The following is a 20939-nucleotide window of genomic DNA, read 5'->3' on the forward strand; positions in this document are numbered from 1 at the left end:
TGTGGAACCCAACACAGGGCTTGAACTCATGACCTTGAGATCAAGACCTGAGCTGAGATCGAGTCAGACACTTAATCAACTGAGCCACCCACTTGTCCCTCTAGGTTTCATTTTTAAATGAACATAATTTTTAAACTGAATATAGCATATAAAAATAGGCATAGAAAAGGGGTCACTGATGTAAAAGCCAATGGCTTAAAGCAAATGAGATTTAAAACAGAAACACTATAAAACAAGTTCTAGACATTCTTACCAGTTGTGTGTGGACATCTCTACCAGTTGTGGTGTTTTTTTTTTTATGATTTATGTTTGTTTGTTTGTTTATGTATGTATGTATGTATGTATTTATTTATTTATTTAGAGAGAGCAAGCGCGAGTGGGGATGGGGCAGAGAAAGGAGAGAAAATCCTAAGCAGGCTCCATGCTGCCAGTGCAAAGCCTGTCAGGGATCCCAACGCAGAGTTCGGGGCTCAGTCTTGAACCATGAGATCACTGAGATCATGACCTGAGCCGAAACCAAGAGTCGGGAGGCCCAACCGACTGAGCCACCCAAGCGTCCCTCAACCCTACCAGTTAATCATTATCTCTGTATATCTGGCATACAGCACGAGGCGGGAGGCACAGAGAGAGAGAGGGGGACAATGGATCTAAAGCAGGCTCCATGCTGACAGGAGTGGGCCCAATGCAGAGCCCGAACTCTCGGACCGTGAGATCATGACCTGACCCGAAGTTGGACAGAGCCAACAGACTGAGCCAGCCAGCTGGCCCTGGCATACAGCACTTTAAACCAGAGCAGCTTATGCCATTTAACTACAGTTAAAATATACAGCCATTCTGGCAAAGTTTACTCCATGTCAGGAAGATATTACCAGGAAACATGGAGACACGGTATGATAGTGACCAAGAGGACTGAGTTTGGAACCTGCCTTTCTTAATCTGAATTCCATCCCTGCATTCCACTCACCTGTACAACTATGGGCAAGTTACTTCTAAAATGGAATCATAAAGGATCCACCTCAAAAGATTTGGGAAGGATTAAATGAATGACAGCTATAAAGGGCTGAGAACAATACCTGGCACATGAAAACTACTCAGAAACTGCAAGTTATTTATTTTACCTAGGTCAGTGGTTTTACAGCAGGATCAATTTTATCCCCCAGGGCATAGCTAGCAATGTCCAGAAACATTTTTTGTTGTCACAACTGGGAGGGTGCTATTGGCATCTAGTGGGTGGAGGCCAGGAATGCTGTTAAGCATCCCACAATGCAAGACATCCTACAATGCAATGCAAGCATCCTACAATGCAGCCCCTCATAACACAGAAGTATCTGGCCTGGCCCCAAATATCCGTAATGCTGCGGTTGAGAAAGACTGATCTAGATTGTAGGTACACATCCCACGTGCAATAAACAGATATTCAACCCGTGGAGAAGAATCTGGACACAGAAGCAAACAGGTTATATGCACATTTTATAAAGTAATGAAACTCATTTTCAAGACATAATAGAAATAATGTTGAGCCACACCTTTTTTTTTTTTCTCATTCCTTACACCAAAATATATTCCAGGGCCAAAGATTCAAATGTAAAAAATAAAACCACACATACCCAAAACACCATAAACAGGGGTGCCTGGCTGGCTCAGTCAGTACACCATGCGACTCTTGATCTCAAGACTCATGAGTTCAAGCCCCACATTGGGCGTGGAGCCTACTTAAAATACAAATTAAAAGAAAAAAAAAAAAACACATAAACAGAAAAAATTCCAACTGACAAACTAGAAAAAATATATGCAATACATGTCACAGATAAAGGGCTACAGTTATCCTTAATACATAAAGAACTTGTAAAATCGGGGGGGAAAGAAAAACCCAAAAGAAAAATACAAATAGCGTGGCACCTGGGTGGCTCAGTGGGTTAAGCGTCCAACTTCAGCTCAGGTCATGATCTCAAGGTTTGGGGGCTCAAGCTCCACGTTGGGCTCTGTGCTGACAGCTCGGAGCCTGGAGCCTGCTTCGGATTCTGGGTCTTCCTCTCTCTCTGCCCCTCCCCCATTTGTGTGCATGCACACGCGCGCGCTCTCTCTCAAAAATAAACATTTAAAAAAAAGTAAAAGAAAAAGAAAAGAAAAAGAAAACTACCAATAGCAAAAGACATAAACTGTCAATTCACAAATATATAAAACTGGCTCGAGGGGCACCTGGCTGGCTCAGTTGGTAGAGTGTGCAACTCTTGACAATGGGGTCGTGAGTTCCAGCCCCACACTGGAAGCCTACTTAAAAAATAGAATGCTATATGGGGGCGCCTGGGTGGCTCAGTCGGTTAAGCGTCCGACTTCAGCTCAGGTCATGATCTCGCGGTATGTGAGTTCGAGCCCTGCGTGGGGCTCTGTGCTGACCGCTCAGAGCCTGGAGCCTGTTTCAGATTCTGTGTCTCCCTCTCTCTCTGACCCTCCCCCGTTCATGCTCTGTCTCTCTCTATCTCAAAAATAAAGAAATGTTAAAAAAAAAAAAAAAAAGAATGCTATAAAATTGGCTCTTGAATATATGAAAAAAAAATGTTCGCTTTCAATAAGAAGAGAAAGGCATTGCAAAACCATACCGAGATCTCATTCTTACCTATTAGACAAGCAAAAATTAAAAGTATAATAATATAATTCTGTTGATGAGGCCACGGGCAAAAAGGCAAGATCATGCATTGCCGACTGGAAGGCAATTTGATGCATCCGTTGTGGGGGGTGGGGAGACATCTACGTTTGGCTTTGACCCAACGACCTCAACTCTCAGAGTTTATCCTGAAGTCGCACTTCCCACAGAATGGAAATACTCACACACCAGCTTACAAGTAATGGGTTACAACTCACAAAACAGTAACCCATGAGTACGGCATGATACAACCAATTAATTAAACGGGAGAAAAGAAAGCTCTTCCTTACAGGAACTGGCAAACATAGAAGGAGTGGCTGACATTCAGGAAATGCCATTCGAGTACCTCACGAGAGTGACTGATTCAGGCAGAAATTGCGAATGCCAACGATGGAGGTTTGACAAGGAAACCTCGATGCAATCTTGGATTACCTCCCCACAAGACACTCATCAACCTCAAAAGGAAAATCCATGAATTCTAAGTGCAGCTATCTGGCAGATAACAATGTGAGCAGGTGATGATCAAGGTTAGCATCGCCAGTGCTGGGAGAGTTTGCAGTATATGCGTGCTTCCCGGTATGACTGACACAGCACAGCAACATTTCTCAGGCATTCCTGCCAGAAATGCAAAACGTGAGTCTACACCAGCCAGACCCATGTCTGTACGTATGGTCTGTATTCCCTAAAATTGTCAGAGATATAAAAGATAGGGAAACGCTTTTAGAATGGTTTCCCACGGGGCGCGTGGGTGGCTCAGTCGATTAAGCGTCCGACTTCGCTCAGGTCATGATCTCAGGTCATGATCTCGCGGTATGTGAGCTCGAGCCCCGCGTCGGGCTCTGTGCTGATTGCTCAGAGCCTGGAGCCTGTTTCAGGTTCTGTGTCTCCCTCTCTCTGACCCTTCCCCGTTCATGCTCTGTCTCTCTCTGTCTCAAAAATAAATAAATGCTAAAAAAAAAAAAAAAAAAAAAAAAAAAAAAATTTAGAACGGTTTCCCACATAAGTCTAAAGAGACAAGACAGCATCCTATCTGTAGCTAATTACCAGCAACTCGTGTACTGTCTATGCCTTAATCTGTCTACACCCCTACATTCCTGTGGTCAAGTATATGGCTTTGCAAATCCTCGATAGCGACCACGCCCCCATTCAACTTTCCAAGTCGGCCCAACGTCAATCTAAGATTTTGGTCCTTTCAGCAGGTTGGGCGCTATTAATCGTTCACCGCTAACTCTGGACCTCGCAGCACAAGAGACGTGCGGTAAATCACCTGACCCTGAAAGGGTTGCGTTGACGACAGCATAGCTGGGGGTGGCAACGAAGCCTTTAGAGAGAAGAGCACCTCTGAAATTATGGGAGCTCGCTGAAAGGCTAGAATAGGCAGGAGAGGGCAGAAACTCTAGGACGGGGTGATGCACACACAAGAGTCGAGAAACTAATGCGGGTTGTTAGAAAGAACGCACGTGTTCACAGCGCCGGCCGAGCCAGGGGCTAGGGAACAGCAGGGTACCACCGTGAGCAGCCGGAAGGGCACCGCCCACTCCGGGGCCCCCCTCACCTCGCCCCGCAGCAGCCAGTCGCGGTGGTAGCAGAGGCGACCTTTGTCGGAACTGCGCAGCGCCTGCAGGGTCTCCCAGCAGCGACCCTCGGACGGCATGGCCGGCCCTGAGGGAGCTCTTCAGAGGCTCCGCTTGGGACAAAACAAGTCCTCGAATCAGCCGCCGGGAAACGGGCCCTCGATTCCGCTTCCGGGGCGCGCACGCAGCCACGCAGGGCAACCCCCGCCCCTAACGGCTTCATGGCCCCGCCTCCGGCGCCGGGCCTGGTAGCCAGCGCGCTTGCGCCGGCAGGGTTTGGTCCCTGAGGCTTCCTTGCTTGGATCTGGGAACCGGGGCTTCTGAAGGCGGCTGGAGACTGCGGATTGCAGAAAGCCCAGTATGTGTTGATGAGGATGTGGAGAAATTGGACCATTACTGATGGGCTCTAAAATGGGGCAGCTCCTGGGCAGTGTGGCAGTTGCCCAAAAGGGTAGCCTTACCACCGACCCAGCAATCCTACTTCTAAGAATGTATATACCAAGAGAAATTGAAATGTGCATCCACACAGAAATTCGTAGAATGTTCGTAGCAGCATTATTCGTAATAGCTAAAAGTTAGAAACACAAATGTCCACCAACTGGTGAGTAAATCAAATAGGGTGCATTCATACAAGGGAGTATTATTTGGCCATAAAATAGAATACAAATGCGTGCTACTACATGGATAAATCTTGGAAAACATTATTCTAAGTGAAAGGACTGGCCAGAGTATTGTTGGATTTCATTTTTGTTAACATAGCCTTGGAGACTTTGTTGCTCCCAGGGGCTGTGCGGAGGCGGGAGGGGGAGTGGCTACTAACGCCTATGGGCTTCATTTTGTGTTGATGAAAATGGTCTTGGGGCGCCTGGGTGGCGCAGTCGGTTGAGCGTCCGACTTCAGCCAGGTCACGATCTCGCGGTCCGTGAGTTCGAGCCCCGCGTCGGGCTCTGGGCTGACGGCTCGGAGCCTGGAGCCTGTTTCCGATTCTGTGTCTCCCTCTCTCTCTGCCCCTCCCCCGTTCATGCTCTGTCTCTCTCTGTCCCAAAAATAAATAAAAAACGTTGAAAAAAAAATTAAATAATTCCCTTTAAAAAAAAAGAAAATGGTCTAGAACTGGATAAAGTTTTTTTTTTTAACTTTATTTTTTTTTTTATTTTTGAGACAGAGACAGAGCATGAACGGGGGGGGGGGAGGGGCAGAGAGAGAGGGAGACACAGAATCGGAAGCAGGCTCCAGGCTCTGAGCCATCAGTCCAGAGCCCGACGTGGGGCTCGAACTCACGGACCGCAAGATCGTGACCTGAGCCGAAGTCGGACGCCCAACCGACTGAGCCACCTAGACTGAGCCAACCTAGCCATCCAGTTCTCTATCCTAGAACTGGATAAAGTTTATGGCTGCACAGCTTTGTGAATATACTGAAAACGACTGAATTACACACCTTAAAAGGATGAATTTTCGGATCTGTTTGAGGTAGAAAATAATATAAACATTTAAATTTTTTATTATCTTTTTTTTTTTTTTTTTTTTTTTTTTTTTTTTTTTACAAACTCTCTGTACTGTTTGCAATAAATTACTTTACATGGGGCGCCTGTGTAACTCAGTTGGTTGAGTACCTGGCTCTTGATTTTGGCTCAGGTCATGATCCCAGGGTTGTGGGACTGAGCCTTGTGTTTGGCTCCATGGTCTGGAGCCTGCTTGGGATTCTCTCTATCCCTCTGCCCCTCTTAAAAAACAAACAAAAAACAAAACAAAAAAAGCTTTACAAAGGAAGATACAACATTGTTGAGAGTCTAGCGATAGACTCCAACAGAGGTGTTTCCCACTAGCGTGGTAAATAGCAGTGCCCTGCATGAGGTTTTCATTGGTTTGGCAAAAATACAAATGAGTTATGCAGATATGTACCACATTGGTGTAAGTTTGCCAACTTCCATTTCCTAGGGAAGGTTTTTTGTTTTTGTTTTTGTTTTTTTTTTGGAGAGACCAAGCAGGGGAGGGGCAAAGTGAGGGGACAGAGGATCTGAACCAGGCTCTGCCCTGACAGGCTGACAGCAGCCAGCTCGATGTGGGGCTTGAACCCACAAATCTCGAGATCATGACCTGAGCCCAAATCAGACGTTCAACTGACTGAGCCACCCAGGTGCACCTTGGGAAGCTGTTTCATATGCTGTAAGTTCAAGTCCATTGATCATGAAGGCTATGAAAACAGGCTTTTTGTGGCAGTGGTAGCTGATGCTTGTTTTTGCAGTGATCTCCCTTGGCAAAATGAAAAGCTGGAAACTACAAATGTCCCCAGAATTTAAGGGGGAAGGAGGTTTCCGGAAGCTGGATGCCTATGTGGGGCCCATTGCCTTTGTGGACATAGGGGAAGTCTCTGGAGTTTTGTCCTTGAGTTAGAGTAGACAGAACAAGACTGCCATCGCCCGGATGGCAAATACCAGCTAAAACAGAGAGGTTGGGATTCAGCACAGCACCCCATTTGTTCACCTCTCTAAAGAATATGTTGTTCTTTCTTTTAAACATAGGGAAATGGGAAGAGCACAGAAATAGCCCATAATCTTATCATTCAGAAACCAACTAACAGGGGCGCCTGTCTGGCTCAGTAGTTAAGCATGCAGCTCTTGATCTTGGGGTTGTAAGTTCGAGCCCCACGTTGGGTGTAGAGATTACTTAAAAATAAAACCTTAAAATAAGTAAATAAGATCTTTAAAAAAAGAAGCCCAACTATCATTTTTAAAATAGTAATATATACACATCTTATCTCCCTCCATCCTATCCACTCCTAAAGTGCCCCTCCACCCCTACCCCGCAGACACTGAGCCAAGCCTTACAAAGTGTGTTTCCTCCAGTCATCTCACAGGATTATGTGAAGAAGGTGCACAGGGAAGAAAGAACCGACCTGGGCCAAAGTGAAATGAGAAGCCTCGTGTCCCATGTACCAAGTACTTGTTTACTGGCTCTCCTGCAGCATTGTCTGTAATCATTTTTAGAAAAGGGATGGGGTGGGTAAAAGAAATCATCCAGTGGAGTCTTACATATTGACTAGAAAAGTTTTTTGTAAAACACAACACACATTATTTCCAGAATAAAGGCATTCCATAGATACAAATCTAACAAACAGAAACACAAACCAATGGGATTGGGATTATACTTTTAAAAGGCCACTGGGCACAAGCCCTGCAGTGTCTGTTGTGAAGTGCTCAGGGGCAAGTGGCCTTGAGGAAACTTGGGTGTGAGATTTCCACCAGGCGTGGGAGGAGGGCCTTGGGGAAAAACACTGTACCCAAACAGCAGGTGGATGTGCTCACGGCCCAGGAGGGGTGGTGAGGACCTCTGGCTAACAGCTCCTGCTGGTGCTGGTCAGAGAAAGCCCAAGAGAGAGATTCCTCAGAAGAGGAGGGCTATAAGGGGACCGGAAGAAAAAGTCCAGTCCAGACATTTGCTCAGGAAAGGAAGGAGCAAAGTCATGGCGAGTTAAAATCTGGTACCCTAAGATCAGTAGATTTAAGGCCTGTCAAGGTAATTAAAAATTTCCATCAGGTGACTCTATCAGAGAGGAGAAAACTGAGTGGTTCCTGTTTCACTCCCCCTAGTGCTTTAGGGACTTTTCTGGAGTCGGTAGCTAAGACAAGATCCTGAACACACTTCATCAGTGGAAGAGAGAGGAAAGCGGCAGGCTTTCCAGCTGTGGCTTGGCCACTCTTCAGTTCCCAGGACATCAGTTCGGGCTCCTGGCCCAAGACTGGCGGGCTTAGGTGGGAGGAGATCGGGAGCGGATGGGAGAGCTGGTGAGGAAGGTAGTGTAGGGACTGTCCCCAAACACGTTGGCATAAGATGACTTGAGGAACTGGACGTAGTTCTGCATGCTGCGATTGGTGCTCTCCGACTGCTCCAGGCGATCTTTGAGGTCTTGCAGCCGGCTCTGGTAGCGACGGTCAGCCTATGAGGAGCAACAAAAAAGGAGTCAAGTGTGTGAAATGTCCAGGACGGATCCCTAGAGACTTGGGCAGGGGTTGCCAGGAGCTGAGGCCAAGAGAATGGGCGTGACTGCTAATGGGCACGGGGTTTCTTTCCGAGAAGAGTCTAAACTTAGATTGTGGTGGCAATGGCGCACCTCCGTGAACACACTAAAAAACACGGAATTGTACCATTGAAAGGAGTGAATTTTATGGTATGTAAATGATATCTAACAAAGCTGTTGATTTAAAAAAAAAAAAAAAAAAAAAAAAGGAATCTGCCTGGGATATCCCTAAGGGATTGGAAAGTGAGTTGAGAAAAATCAAACCATGTCATATTCCTAAAAACCTCCATGAAACACCTTGCCCCGCAGGCCCCAGGAAGCTAAAAATCTCAATCCACTCCCTTCTCTCCGGCCCCCGCCCTCCAGCCCGACTCACGTCGTCTCGACTCCGCCGCAGCTGGCTGAGCTCCGTCTTGGTCCTGCTCAGCTGGGTCTCAAGGTCCAGGATTTTGTTCTGGGCAGCTCGCTCCTTGGAGACTGCATGCTCCTTGGTCTGTTCCACCTGCCCAGAAGGCACGGAGGTGGGGCTGGCTTACCTGACACGGGGAGCACCTGGCACCCGGAAGGCTGAGCCACTCCCACTCTGGTCTCGCACATCACTTCGGGTGGTTCTCTGGTGCCTTGTGGCAGGAGCTAACTCCAGGGACTTCTGCAGCCCACTTCACCTGCCCTTTCCCCACACCCCAAGAATCATCACCTAAGCTGTGGAAAACCTGGCTGAGTCCCACGCAGGCAGCAAGTGAATGAGCCATCGTGATCAAGTGCCAAAGCCTTTACAGTAATTGCTCATTTGATCCTTGGGACAAATACGCGAGGCAGGTGCCACTACTGCACCCCCTTTTTTAAATTTTTTTTTTTTCAACGTTTTTTATTTATTTTTGGGACAGAGAGAGACAGAGCATGAACGGGGGAGGGGCAGAGAGAGAGGGAGACACAGAATCGGAAACAGGCTCCAGGCTCCGAGCCATCAGCCCAGAGCCCGACGCGGGGCTCGAACTCACGGACCGCGAGATCGTGACCTGGCTGAAGTCGGACGCTCAACCGACTGCGCCACCCAGGCGCCCCTGCACCCCCTTTTTTTAGATGGGGCAGTAGGCTCAGAGAGGTCAGGTGACTTGGCCCAAGGTCACAGAGCTAGTTAGCAATGGAATCAAGACTGACCTGCCTCCTAGCATCTTCGATGGCGCTCTCCAACTGCCTGGCCAGGGTCCCACATTCCCGTGTTTTCTCCTCTAGCCGCAGCTGGGACTGGTGGATCGCTTCCTCCCTCTTGGCAATCACCTGTAGGAACTCGATATTCTGGGCGCTGGTTGCCTCCAGTTTCCTAGATGGAAGCACTTAATCAGATCTGGCTCGTACCCCGACCTGTCCTGTTCCACCCCGCCAGGAGGCTGCCAGCCACCCCTGGGCTGGGGTTCTCATCATGCCAAGAGTCGCCAAGGAACCACAGGAATAAACCAAAGAAACCTGCCGATCAGCAAGGCAGCAAGCAGGGAGCCGAGAAGCCAGGGCAGCTCAGGACTGTGTGGAGAGTGGGCAGGCAAGCACAGACGAGCGTACCTGTTGTTAGTAACACAGCACCTTGCAGCTAAGGAAGGTGGGCGCCACCATTATCCCCACTTTACAGAGGAAGAAACTGAGGCACTGAGAGCTGAGGTCATTGGCCCAAGGTCAGCACAGCTGGCAGGTCTGTCACCAAAACCCATGCCCTCAACTTGTGCTCACTGCTGCCCCCTCAGCAGAAGGACATCAGCTGGTACCCCCTCTACTGCTTATGTGATCCACCGTGGGGTCGCAGTGACTCCTGATGGGCACACGTGGTCCCCACCGCAATTCCAGAACACCTTCCAATTGAAAGTTCTGTAAGTCCTGCTGAGTCCAGCTGCATGTCGGAAGCCAGTGGACCAGAGCGTTGCCTAGGAGCCCAGCCCAAGTCCCCACATGCAGGCTGCACGAGCCACCTGGGCAGCCAGAGCATCCCAGGGCCAAAGGCCTTGCATCTCTAACTAAGGCTCCAGCCCTCATTTTACAGATGCTAAGAGCTCCAGAGGAGGACAGTCAGGGGGCCTATGTCGCAGCTTTGCCAGATACCAGCTGTGTCACCCTGGGCAAGTCACTTAGCCTCTCTCCATGCTCGGTTTCCTCATATTCAACATTGGGATAATAGCAACTAATATACACTAACTATATGGTGCATTTTTCTGTGCCAGATAATGCGCTAAGGCCTTTGAGGATTATCTCCTGGAAGACTTTTGATAACCTCATGAGCTAGATTGTTACCCCTACCTTGATCCCTTTCTCAGGGTGAGTAAACAGAGGTTCAAAAGGGTTCAGTGATTTGCTCAAGATCACAATGCAGGTTAAGTGGCCAAGCTGGGACCCAAGGCCAGGGCTTCTGACTCCAAAAGCTGTACTCTTCACCTGACTGCCTCTAATAGTCCATAGGTAAAAGAGAAGAATCAGATCAGAAAGGTCTTGGGGATGGGGCGCCTGGGTGGCTCAGCTGGTTGAGTGACCATCTTGAGTTCAGCTCAGGTCTTGATCTCAGCTTGTGGGTTCGAGCCCCGCGTCAGGCTCTATGCTGACAACTTGGAGCCTGGAGCCTGCTTGGGATTCTGTGTCTCCCTCTCTCTCTGCCCCTCCCTGACACATGCTGGTTTTTTTGTTTTTTTTGTTTTCTCTCTCTCTCTCTCAAAAATAAACATTAAAAAAAAAAAAAAACAGAAAAAAAGAAAGATCTTAGGGAAGGATGATCAGAAATGAAGAGCAGAGGGGCGCCTGGGTGGCGCAGTCGGTTAAGCGTCCGACTTCAGCCAGGTCACGATCTCGCGGTCCGTGAGTTCGAGCCCCGCGTCAGGCTCTGGGCTGATGGCTCGGAGCCTGGAGCCTGTTTCCGATTCTGTGTCTCCCTCTCTCTCTGCCCCTCCCCGTTCATGCTCTGTCTCTCTCTGTCCCAAAAATAAATAAAAAATGTTGAAAAAAAAAAATTTTAAAAAGAAATGAAGAGCAGAATGAGGCGGGGGTAGGGAGGGCACGGGAATGCCCCCTCACCGCCTTATATTAGTCCTGCTGGTTTGCTCGGGTGAAGTGTGCCTTTTTGGTAGGTAGAGCCTGTGGGTGGTCTGAACTTGACCACACTGTTCTGGAGCATCCCCCAGTCAAAAGACCATCTTCCTCTCTCCCACAATGCTTACCACTGCAATGGAAGCAGCTTTTCCTCTGGGGTCTGCCCAGTACCTTCTAGGGCCTTGAGTCCCTCAAACACTTCTGCACACTAAGCCCAAAGCAGCTAAGTGGCTGAAAGTCTCAGGTCCTAGGAAGAGGACAGAGATGGGACCAAGTGCCTCTAACCTCTCCAGTTCATCCACCTTCAGACTCAGCTGTTTATTTTCCTTCTGGGAAGCCTGATGTTTCTCTCTTGCCATCTCCAGCTTGTCCCCCTGATGTTCGATCTAAAATGACAGGAACACAGACTGGTTTATGAAGGAACTTCCCTGTGCAGCCCTCCCTTCCCCCTAGGACCTGTCATCCACACCCAGGAGGGAGACGCGCTGCCCTCAGCAGGCATCCAAGTCTCAACGCACAACCTGGACGAGAGAGGAGAGTGGGGACAGGTTAGGCCCGACTCCCGTGAAGGCCTTCCCGCACGTAGAGAAGCCAGGTTTGATCCCGAAGAACCACGGCGACGCTTTCTTGATCAGGAGAGGCCACTCAATGGGATCCGGGGCAGACACGAGAAGGCAGAAGCAGATGCTGGGCTAAACTGGCCCACACGACATGCCACAGAGCGTTACCAACTACCCTGTCGGCACTGCTGATGTCATTCTCCCTTTAAGTGGGGACAAGTACAGGCAACAGGAAACCTATCAAGTCTTTCAGGCTGGCAAGTTTGAGAAGTTATCCAGAGGGCTGCTGTACACAGAAGCTTCCGCTATCAGGCTCTCGAGGCCCTGAGAATACTCAGGTTCAAGGGCAGGCAGGCAATTTAAGAGGACTGCAAATGTGGGCTTGGGAAGCAGGTGTAACTGGCTGAGTTCCAAACCCTGGTCACTAACTCTCAGCTCTGGGACCTCAGGAAATTAGGCCTCTATGCCTTGGGCTGCTTTCTGGAAAACGGAGAAAAAGAATATCTACACCTCACAACATTCCTGGGAGAATTACGGGGGAGAATACTGGCGCACAAAGTCCGTGCTCGAAAAACAATAGCTACTTTTGTTATTACAAGGAAGGAGGTCAAAACAGGGGGAGGGCCTCGTCCAAGGTCCCACTGCAAACGAGAGGCATGTAATTTCTTAGACCGTAGGCAGGATTCCAGTAACCCAGAGGCAGACTGCTTCTGGGAGGAAGGGAGCCCTCCTTCTGGACAGAACCTCAGGCAATGGACCTGGTAAGAGTCGGGAAAGGCAGCTGGAGCAAGAGAAAGTTGGGAGAGAGAACATCCCCCCCTCCCCCCAGGCTGGGTGTCTCCCCCTGGGGGTGTGGCCGAGCACTGCAGCAGAGCATGAAGGGCAGAGGGACTGGAAGCACAGGCTGGGGGGGGGGGGGGGAAGGGGGAGGGGGGAGGGGGGAGGGGGGAGGGAGGGGCGGGGCAGCACCGGAGAGTGACGGCTCCTATAACTACAATCACTTTGTGCAAACACAAGGCATTTGGCACACCAGACTTTTATTTCACAGCACTGATGATCGCTCACTCCTTTCAGAAAGCAGCAGCCAAGAAAAAGGAAGTGGTCCTCCCTTGGGGGGGGCGTGCAGCTCATCTTGGTAAGCGGGCCCCTGCTCTGGCCAGTTCGTGGGACCCTTTCTGCCAGTCCCTTACCCGGCTGCGCAGGTCTGATATGATGGCTGTGAGGTCGATGTTCTTCCTCTCGTAACCCTGCAGCTGGTCTTGGCACTCTGCCAGCTTAGCCTCTGTGATCTTGAGGATGTCAGGCAGCTGCTGCAGGTCAGCCAGCTGGGACTGGAACTGCCTACGGGCCTGCAGTGGGGAGAAAAACCCACCGTTGGGAAGGGCCCCCGCTGCTTGTGGGACCAAGCAGAGTCCTTTGGAATTAGGGCAGGCCTGCCGGCGGTCCCCAGAAGAGGATCCTGTGGGAACCACAGGCAGGAATGTGGCCTGCCCTCTCCACAGGCCACTGGCAGCGGCGGGCTCTTCTCCAAGGGACACAATGGACCCTAACTTTCCACCTGAGCCTGCCACTCCTCTCGTCATTTGAATAACAAAGGCAATCACGTAGCAAATACCAGGACCTAGTTACTGTGCTGACAGCTCTCTGAATTACTCAATGAATTCATACAACAACCTATCAGCTTGGTGCTGTTGTCCCAGTGGAAGGACTCTAAGGATCAAGGGAGCAAAGTCATTTCCCTAAGGCTGCTCAGCTAGAAACTGATAGAGACAGGGGTGCCTGGGTGGCTTAGTTAGTTAAGTGTCTTGATTTCCGCTCAGGTCATGATCTCACAGTTTGTGAGTTTGAGCCCCACATCGGGCTGCATGCTGACAGTGTGCACTGACAGTACAAAGCTTGCTTGGGATTCTCTCTCTCTCCCTCTCTCTCTGTCCCTCCCCCCAAATAAATAAATAGACATTAAAAAAAAAAAAATAAGAAAAGAAACTGGTAGAGCCAGGATTAAGGTCCAGTCTAACTCCAAAGCCCCTAGGAAGGCAATCCCAATGCTACAGCTCAGAGGAGAAGGTCAGAACTCTCTGATTTAGCCCATCCCTATATTAACAAGGAGACTGGGGGCACCTGAGTGGCTCAGTCAGTTTAGCAACTGACTTTGGCCTAGGTCATGATCTTGTGATTCTTGAGTTCGAGCCCCACATCGGGCTCTGTGCTGACAGCTCACAGCCTGGAGCCTGCTTCGCATTCTGTGTCTCCCTCTCTCTCTGCCCCTCCCCTGCTCATGCTCTGTCTCTGTCTCTCAAAAATAAATAAATGTTAAAAAAAAAAAAAAAAATTAACAAAGAGGCTGAGGACCAGATGGGGCAGGGACTTGCCCAAGGCTATGACACAGGTTAGTGGCTGGGCCTGGACTACTCAGTCCATCTCTAAAGGTAACAGTAATGGGAATGCAAGCTGGTGCAGCCACTCTGGAAAACAGTATGGAGGTTTCTCAAAAAATTAAAAATGGAACTACCCTACGACCCAGCAATGGCACTACTAGGCATTTATCCAAGGGATACAGGTGTGCTATTTCGAAGGGACGCATGCACCCCCATGTTTATAGCAGCACTCTCGACAATAGCCAAAGGATGGAAAGAGCCCAAATGTCCACTGATGGAAGAATGGATAAAGAAGATGTGGTACATATAGACAATGGAGTATTACTCGGCAATCAAAAAGAATGAAATCTTGCCATTTGCAACTACGTGGCTGGAACTGGAGGGTATTATGTTAAGTGAAATTAGAGAGTCAGAGAAAGACAAAAATCATATGACTTCACTCATATGAGGACTTTAAGAGACAAAACAGATGAACATAAGGGAAGGGAAACAAAAATAAAAACAGGGAGGGGGACAAAACAGAAGAGACTCATAAATATGGAGAACAAACCGAGGGTTACGGGAGGGGTTGTGGGAGCGGGGATGGGCTAAACGGGGAAGGGGCACTAAGGAATCTACTCCTGAAATCATTCTTGTGCTATATGCTAACTAATTGGGATGTAAATTTTAAAAAATTAAAATTAAAAAAAAAAAAGATAAAGGTAATAGTAAGATGACCCCTTTGTCTCTAGAGATCCAAGCTGTCTCTAAAAGAATAAGGTTCTTTGGGGAAAGGGGAAGGAGAGGCACGTCTTTGGGTTGGTGCAGAACAAAACAGGCATGGCCAAGACCTGGCAGATCTTAGCACCTGAATCCACTTGGATTTGCTCTAAGCAGGGGAGATTATTTTAAGGAAACTGAAGAAGAAAACCAGGAGGAAAGCAGCAGCGAGACAGCGAGAGCGAGAGCGAGAGCGAGAGCGAGAGCGAGAGAGAGAGAGAGCGAGCAAGAGCAGGGAGAAGGCACATACACAGTAGTGTGGACCAGCCCAGCAATGAGAAAACTCAATTTTCTGGTCCAAATCAAGGAAGCCCAGAGGGACAGACTGGCAGACACGGGACTGGATGGCGGAAGAAAGCAAGGAAGGGGAGCAGTACCGCTTCGATCTCTTTGTTCATCTCATCTTTAAGGATCTTGTTCTCTTTGTCACAGCGTTCTAGCTGGGCGGCCACTTCATCAGCCTCCAGTCTGGTCTTCATCACCTAGGAGCCGCCAAAGCATTGGGCCGAGTTCCAGTGAAAAACACCTTTCCCCCCGACCCTTCCTGGGAGAGGCCTCCTGGCTGACCTCGCGCAGACCACCTACCTGACTCTTATAGTTGTCGATCATCCCTTCATAGTTCTTAACCGACGCCTTCAGCTGCTGCACCTCGATGTGCGCCTGATTGAGCTTGTCCTCCATCGGGGCGAAACTAGCCTAGAAGGGGTGCCTACTGAGTAACCCACAGGAAGCTTCCCAGAGCAGACAGCCATCCCACCCTCACCTCCCACTGCAAGTGGCCAGCCTGGGGAAGCCCTGACGCCTCACACCCACACCCGAAGTCAAGGTGCCCCAGGGCGACTCAAGTGAAGAAAGAACTTGACAGTTGAGCGATGGGGGGCCTAGGGGCACCGACCTCCCACACGATCAAAAATGCACATAGAACTTTTGACTCCCCGAAACTTAACTATTTCTAGTAACCTACTGTTGACCGGAAGACTTCCCAATAACACACAGAGTCAATTAATACCTATTCTGTATGCTAGGTGTCTTAGATACTGTACTCTTACAATAAAGTGAGCTAGAGCAAAGAAAACGTTGGGAAAATCATAAGGAAGAGAAAATACACGTATAGTCCTGAACTGTATTTATCCAAAAAAAATCTGCATATAAGTGGACCCATGCAGTTCAAGGGTCAAGTGTAGATGCAAGTAAGCGACCCCTGTGTTTTCTTGTTCTTATTACAAAAGCAATACATAATTGTTAAAGACTATGGAGATAAGACCAAGGAAAACCAATTGTGATGCATGACGATTGCACCAAGGGATGCCTTGGTTTATGGCTTTCTGTCAGTAGCTGAGTACTTGTTTTTTTTTCAGCAAGAATGGGATTATATTGTACTTACTACTTTGCAACCTGCTTTTGCAAGTAGCAACGATGTTATACCTACTTCTCAAGTCAACAAATGTCCTCCTACAGCCTAAATGTTCACCTCAGTAGATGGAACAAAAGAAATCATTGTATCTCAATACAGTAAAACAATATGCAGTCACTGAAAGAGATAAAGCTAAAAAACCAAACCAAACCAAACCAAACCAAACCCAAACCTGACCTAAAAAGATATCCGTGAAGTATGGTTGAATCAGAAAAGCAGGCTGCAGAATAACGGGTATGTATGTGTTTGAATGTCTATATTAGTATTGGGGGAAAACAACCGGAAAAATACCTATGTACAGTTAAGGAAGAACAAGACTTCCGCATCACATTTGTGCACTGTGTTAAACTTCCACTGTGAACTTTGTAATCATCATCTAAGACAACAGACTCCTAAAAACATTATTTTGAATGGCCACACTGTGTTACGCTTCACAGACACACGTACTGTAACCAACCCCCTAACCACTTGTTAGGCTTGGAGGCTGACTTTCATTTCCACAGCAACCGCCCCTCCCCCCGCCGAGTGGCTCCAGTGGGAAAGGCTGACGGTACCAAGTGTCCCCGAGGAGTCACGGAGCAACTCTTACCTTCCACACATCCCTGACGGGAGGGTGAATTTGTACAACCGTCTTATTCTGTGGTGACTTCTACCAAAGCCGAATTTATGTTCACTATCTGATGACCCGGCAACTCTACCTCAATGTAGAATTTAATTTACAAATTCTGGGTGGCTCAGTCGGTTAAGCATCCGACTTCGGCTCAGGTCACCATCTCACCGTTCGTGGTTTGAGCCCCGTATCAGGCTCTGTGCCTGATATCGGGCCCTCTCTGCCCCTCCCCTGCTCGTTGGCTCTGTCTCGCTCAAAACACGAATAAACGTTAAAAAAAAAAATTAAAAAAAAAAAAAATACACCAAACAGGTGCACCCAAAGGTACACGAAGATATCCACTGACAGTAGAATGGATAGATCTACTGTGGTGTGGTCGTGCAACAGCAGACCGGACAGCATTAAGAATGAGACCTGTCACACGGCACGGATTGCTCGCGACCATAATGCTGTATGAAAGCCAGGCACAAAATTCAAAACCAGGCTAGCTAACCTGTGGTGACTGAAGTCAGGATAACGGTCACCTTCACAGGGGGGCTTATAAGCAGGTGAGGTCACTGGGGTGCTTAATAAGGTTTGGGTCAAGGTGACTGATGGACAAAAATGTGTTCACTTCATGAAAATTCTAGAATGTGTGTACCTTGCCATATGTCATACTTCTTTTAAAATCAATCTTAACAAATAAACCAGTAAAAAAAAAAAAAAAAATTAATCTAGGGGTGCCTGGCTGGCTCAGTCGGTTAAGTATGTGACTCCCGATCTCAGGTTTGTGAGTTCAAGCCTCAAGTTGGGTGTAGAAATTACATAAAAATACAGGGTGCCTGGGTGACTCAGTTAGTTAAGCGTCCCACTCTCGGTTTTGGCTCAGGTTATGAGCTCAGGTTTCGTGAGTTCGAGCCCCACATCGGGCTCTGTGCTGATGGCGCAGAGCCTGCTTGGGATTCTCTCTTCTTCCTCTCTCTCTGACCCTTCCCCACTCACTCTGTCTCTGTCTCTCTCTAAACAAATACACTTAAAAAAATTCTTTTAAAAAAGAAATTACATAAAAACAAAATATTTTAAAAAATAAATAAACAGGCCCACATGTTATTGTCCAGATCAATTAATAGGATCCAACCTGGCTCTGAAATATGAACCTTGGTTCAGGTGCCTCTCGTCCCTGCTGTGCTGGGTGTAGAGCAAGTGGTTAAAAGCCGAAACTCCAGAACGAGAATCGGCTTCAAATCCGAACTCCCACACTTCCAAGGGCAAAATCTGGGCAACAAACCTGACTCCTCTCGAAGCCTCCTTCTTTATTCTATAAAGCAGAGATGACCACCCTATTATCAGGAGGTTAAAGGGAGAGTGGATACACATGAAGGGGCCAGCAGCCCCCCAGGTGTCAGTGTCCTCCTCCGATGGCTGAGTGTGCGTGTTAAGTGTCTCACATGCATTGCCACATTCTCACCAGGCACCCTTTCCTCCTGCTAAGGAAACCTCGGGGACAAAGGATGAACCGTCTAACCCGGGGCCTGTACTAGCAAGAGGCGGTCAGGACTTGAATCCAGGCCCGACTCCGGCGCACGCCCTCCTAATCAGGCTCCTGCCTCCAGGCCCCCTGAAGAACCCCGGGTCATCCTTGGGGCCCCATCGAGAGTGCCCCACCAGCAGCGCCACTGTCCTCCACCCATGGTGCCAGCCTGCTCTCACGACAGACCTTCAGCCTCTCGTTCTCTAGCTTGAACGCGGAATACTCAGCAGTCTGCCGGTGTAGTCTCTCCACCAGGCTGTCCCGGTCTTCCCGCATCTTCTCCTCCAACGTTTGTTGTTGGTTTACAAGATCTGTCACCCGGCTGGGAGGTCACAGGGTGAAAGCAGACAAAGAGAAGCAATTGCATGGGTTCTGAGGAGCCAGGTCTTTGTGTGGCGTGGGCCCAAGGGTTCCTCCCCAGCCAGTCCCATCTCTGTGCCCTGTCTGCCACTGTGGCGTTCCCATGTACCCCACCTCTTCTGACAGCCTTCAGATTGGTCTCCCATTCCACCCCCTCCAAAAGCCTTCTGTGTCCTGATCCTCCCATGAGGCCAAGACACTCCCTAAAGACAAGAACCAGAGACGGGGTCGCTTCCCAGCTCTCCATGGCACCCCCTGGATCTCAGTCCAGCAGGTCTTAAAATCAGGACAGAACTCCGAGCCTGGGTGGTCAGGGACACCCCCAGACATTACACTTCCTTGTTCACAGGTGTGAACACTCGCCTAGCACGGGTGGGGACTGCAGTGAATGTACACGGCACGATGGGAGAGAAGCCAGCTGCCCCTGCCCTCGCTCCCTCCCCCTTCCCCTCCATCACTCATCAGGGCTATAATCCAGTAACGGAGGACTGTGGCCTCACAGGAGCATTCGGGCTCACATACCCAATACAGAACCTTTACACGGTATGTGCTCTCAGTAATGATCAATTACAGTTCATTCAGCAAATATTTGCTAAGCACAGACTAGGCCCAAGCAAACATATCCCCTTGTTTTACCCGGCAATCTCCTCCTCAGCCTTAAAAACCCAGTTCCGGGATGCCCAGGTGGCTCAGTTGGTTGTGTCCAACTTCAGCTCAGGTCATGATCTCACAGTTTGTGAGTTCGAGCCCCACACCAAGCTCTGTACTGACAGCTCGGATTCTGCTCTGGATTCTGTGTCTCCCTCTTTCTCTGCCCCTCCCATCCTCCCTCCCTCTCTCTCTCTCTCTCTCCCTCTCTCTCTCAAAAATAAATAAAAACATTAAAAAAATCCAAAAACCCCAGTTCAGACTTCCCTTTCTCAGGGCATCTCTTCCCCAGTGCCTCTCATCTGTATCACGTGTCCTTCTACCTTCACTATCTGTAGATAATGAGTAGATGCTCAATAAATATTTTTCAAACGAACGAACACATGAATATAGGTGACACTGAGGACGTTTGAATGGTCACTGGTGCCTAGTGGCGAGAAAAGTGTGAGTTCAGTCCCCGGCAACTTTAGGCCATTTTGGCCTCCTACTCTGACCTTCTGAGGGCTGGGCAACACAGCTGCCGTTACTGGGCAGACAACAGAGAGAAGACATGATCCACCCCACCCCCACCCCCGCCAGCCCCCGGCACAGGAATGAGGACACCAGTGTGCACGCCCAGTTCCCACGCTGTGCACACTGGGACCCAGCTCAGCCCAGGGACCGGCAACAGACTTAGCCCTGTGTGAGCAGAGAGTTCTGGCCCCTCCACGGCCCCCGCCTGGGCCGCCACACCTCAGCCCAGTGCGGCCCCTGACTGGCGACACTACATGGCTGCCGCGAGGGCGCTGGGGCCCCCCTCAGGCTGCCAGGCTCCTTCCACCCGTCTGCCTGCTTCCCTCATCAGCCCCTGCACTGTCGCCTAAACGCACGTACTCATTCAGGACGATAATTTCCAGCTCCAGGTCTCCCTTGTCTTTCACAACTTGATTGTAGCGGCTCCTCCATGATTCCAGAGTGGATAAAGCTTCAGCGACATAAAGATCCTGGGAACATGGGACAACAGGGCCCGTCAGCCTGGGGTCAGCGCTGAAGCCGAGGCAGCTGGGGGCTGGGCTCACCCTGGACGACTCTTCACCCCTGCAGTCCCTTTGCAGAGAGCACCCAGGGTGATTGCGTGAGCCCAGCGGCAGCTTCTCGATTTCTAGCCGTCACATGCGCCCTACTCGCAAATCCTTCCTCAACCATCATTCCCACCCGCAAAACTGACATGGGCTAAACTCCCCTCTAATCTCTTGTCTCCAGCCAGCCAGCCACCCCGCTTTCATCCTTTTACCCATTTACTCACCCACTGCCCCCCGCCCCCCCCCCCCCCACCGGCTCATTCACCCTTCCACTATCACCATCCCTCCGCACCCCCGCCGCCTGCCGCCACCCCGGCCGCCCTCAGGGAAGGCCTGC

The 20939-nt window shown here is 49.4% G+C and overlaps 2 protein-coding genes and 1 long non-coding RNA gene across 23 annotated transcripts in view; 1 reads left to right on the plus strand and 2 right to left on the minus strand.

Moving 5' to 3' along the window:
• The window catches only part of GLE1 (GLE1 RNA export mediator), a 30983-nt gene extending 26604 nt beyond the window's left edge, over positions 1-4379 (minus strand). The window contains exon 1 of one of the 2 annotated variants that reach the window (XM_058693929.1): positions 4200-4379. In XM_058693929.1, the coding sequence (XP_058549912.1) occupies positions 4200-4298 (99 nt within the window). In that variant the 5' untranslated portion in view covers positions 4299-4379. Of the gene's footprint in view, positions 1-1607; positions 1697-4199 lie in introns of those variants that run through there. The other variant, XM_058693930.1, reaches the window with a different exon arrangement.
• Positions 4380-4444: 65 nt separating this feature from the next.
• On the plus strand, positions 4445-7249 carry LOC131491257 (uncharacterized). The gene is made up of 2 exons (XR_009251377.1): positions 4445-4819; positions 7065-7249. It is a non-coding gene; the product is annotated as an uncharacterized LOC131491257 (long non-coding RNA).
• Positions 7250-7251: 2 nt separating this feature from the next.
• Positions 7252-20939, minus strand: part of ODF2 (outer dense fiber of sperm tails 2) — a 36222-nt gene continuing 22534 nt past the window's right edge. For 19 of the 20 annotated variants that reach the window (XM_058693918.1, XM_058693922.1, XM_058693927.1 and 16 more), the window contains 9 exons: positions 20415-20524; positions 18720-18855; positions 15585-15695; positions 15377-15481; positions 13053-13211; positions 11588-11688; positions 9398-9560; positions 8613-8738; positions 7252-8155 (listed from right to left, as the gene is read on the minus strand). In XM_058693918.1, the coding sequence (XP_058549901.1) occupies positions 7967-8155; positions 8613-8738; positions 9398-9560; positions 11588-11688; positions 13053-13211; positions 15377-15481; positions 15585-15695; positions 18720-18855; positions 20415-20524 (1200 nt within the window). In that variant the 3' untranslated portion in view covers positions 7252-7966. Of the gene's footprint in view, positions 8156-8612; positions 8739-9397; positions 9561-11587; positions 11689-12882; positions 13212-15376; positions 15482-15584; positions 15696-18719; positions 18856-20414; positions 20525-20939 lie in introns of those variants that run through there. The other variant, XM_058693928.1, reaches the window with a different exon arrangement.

This window comes from Neofelis nebulosa, chromosome 12 (genome assembly GCF_028018385.1).
Source record: "Neofelis nebulosa isolate mNeoNeb1 chromosome 12, mNeoNeb1.pri, whole genome shotgun sequence".
NCBI classification, from domain to species: domain Eukaryota; kingdom Metazoa; phylum Chordata; class Mammalia; order Carnivora; family Felidae; genus Neofelis; species Neofelis nebulosa.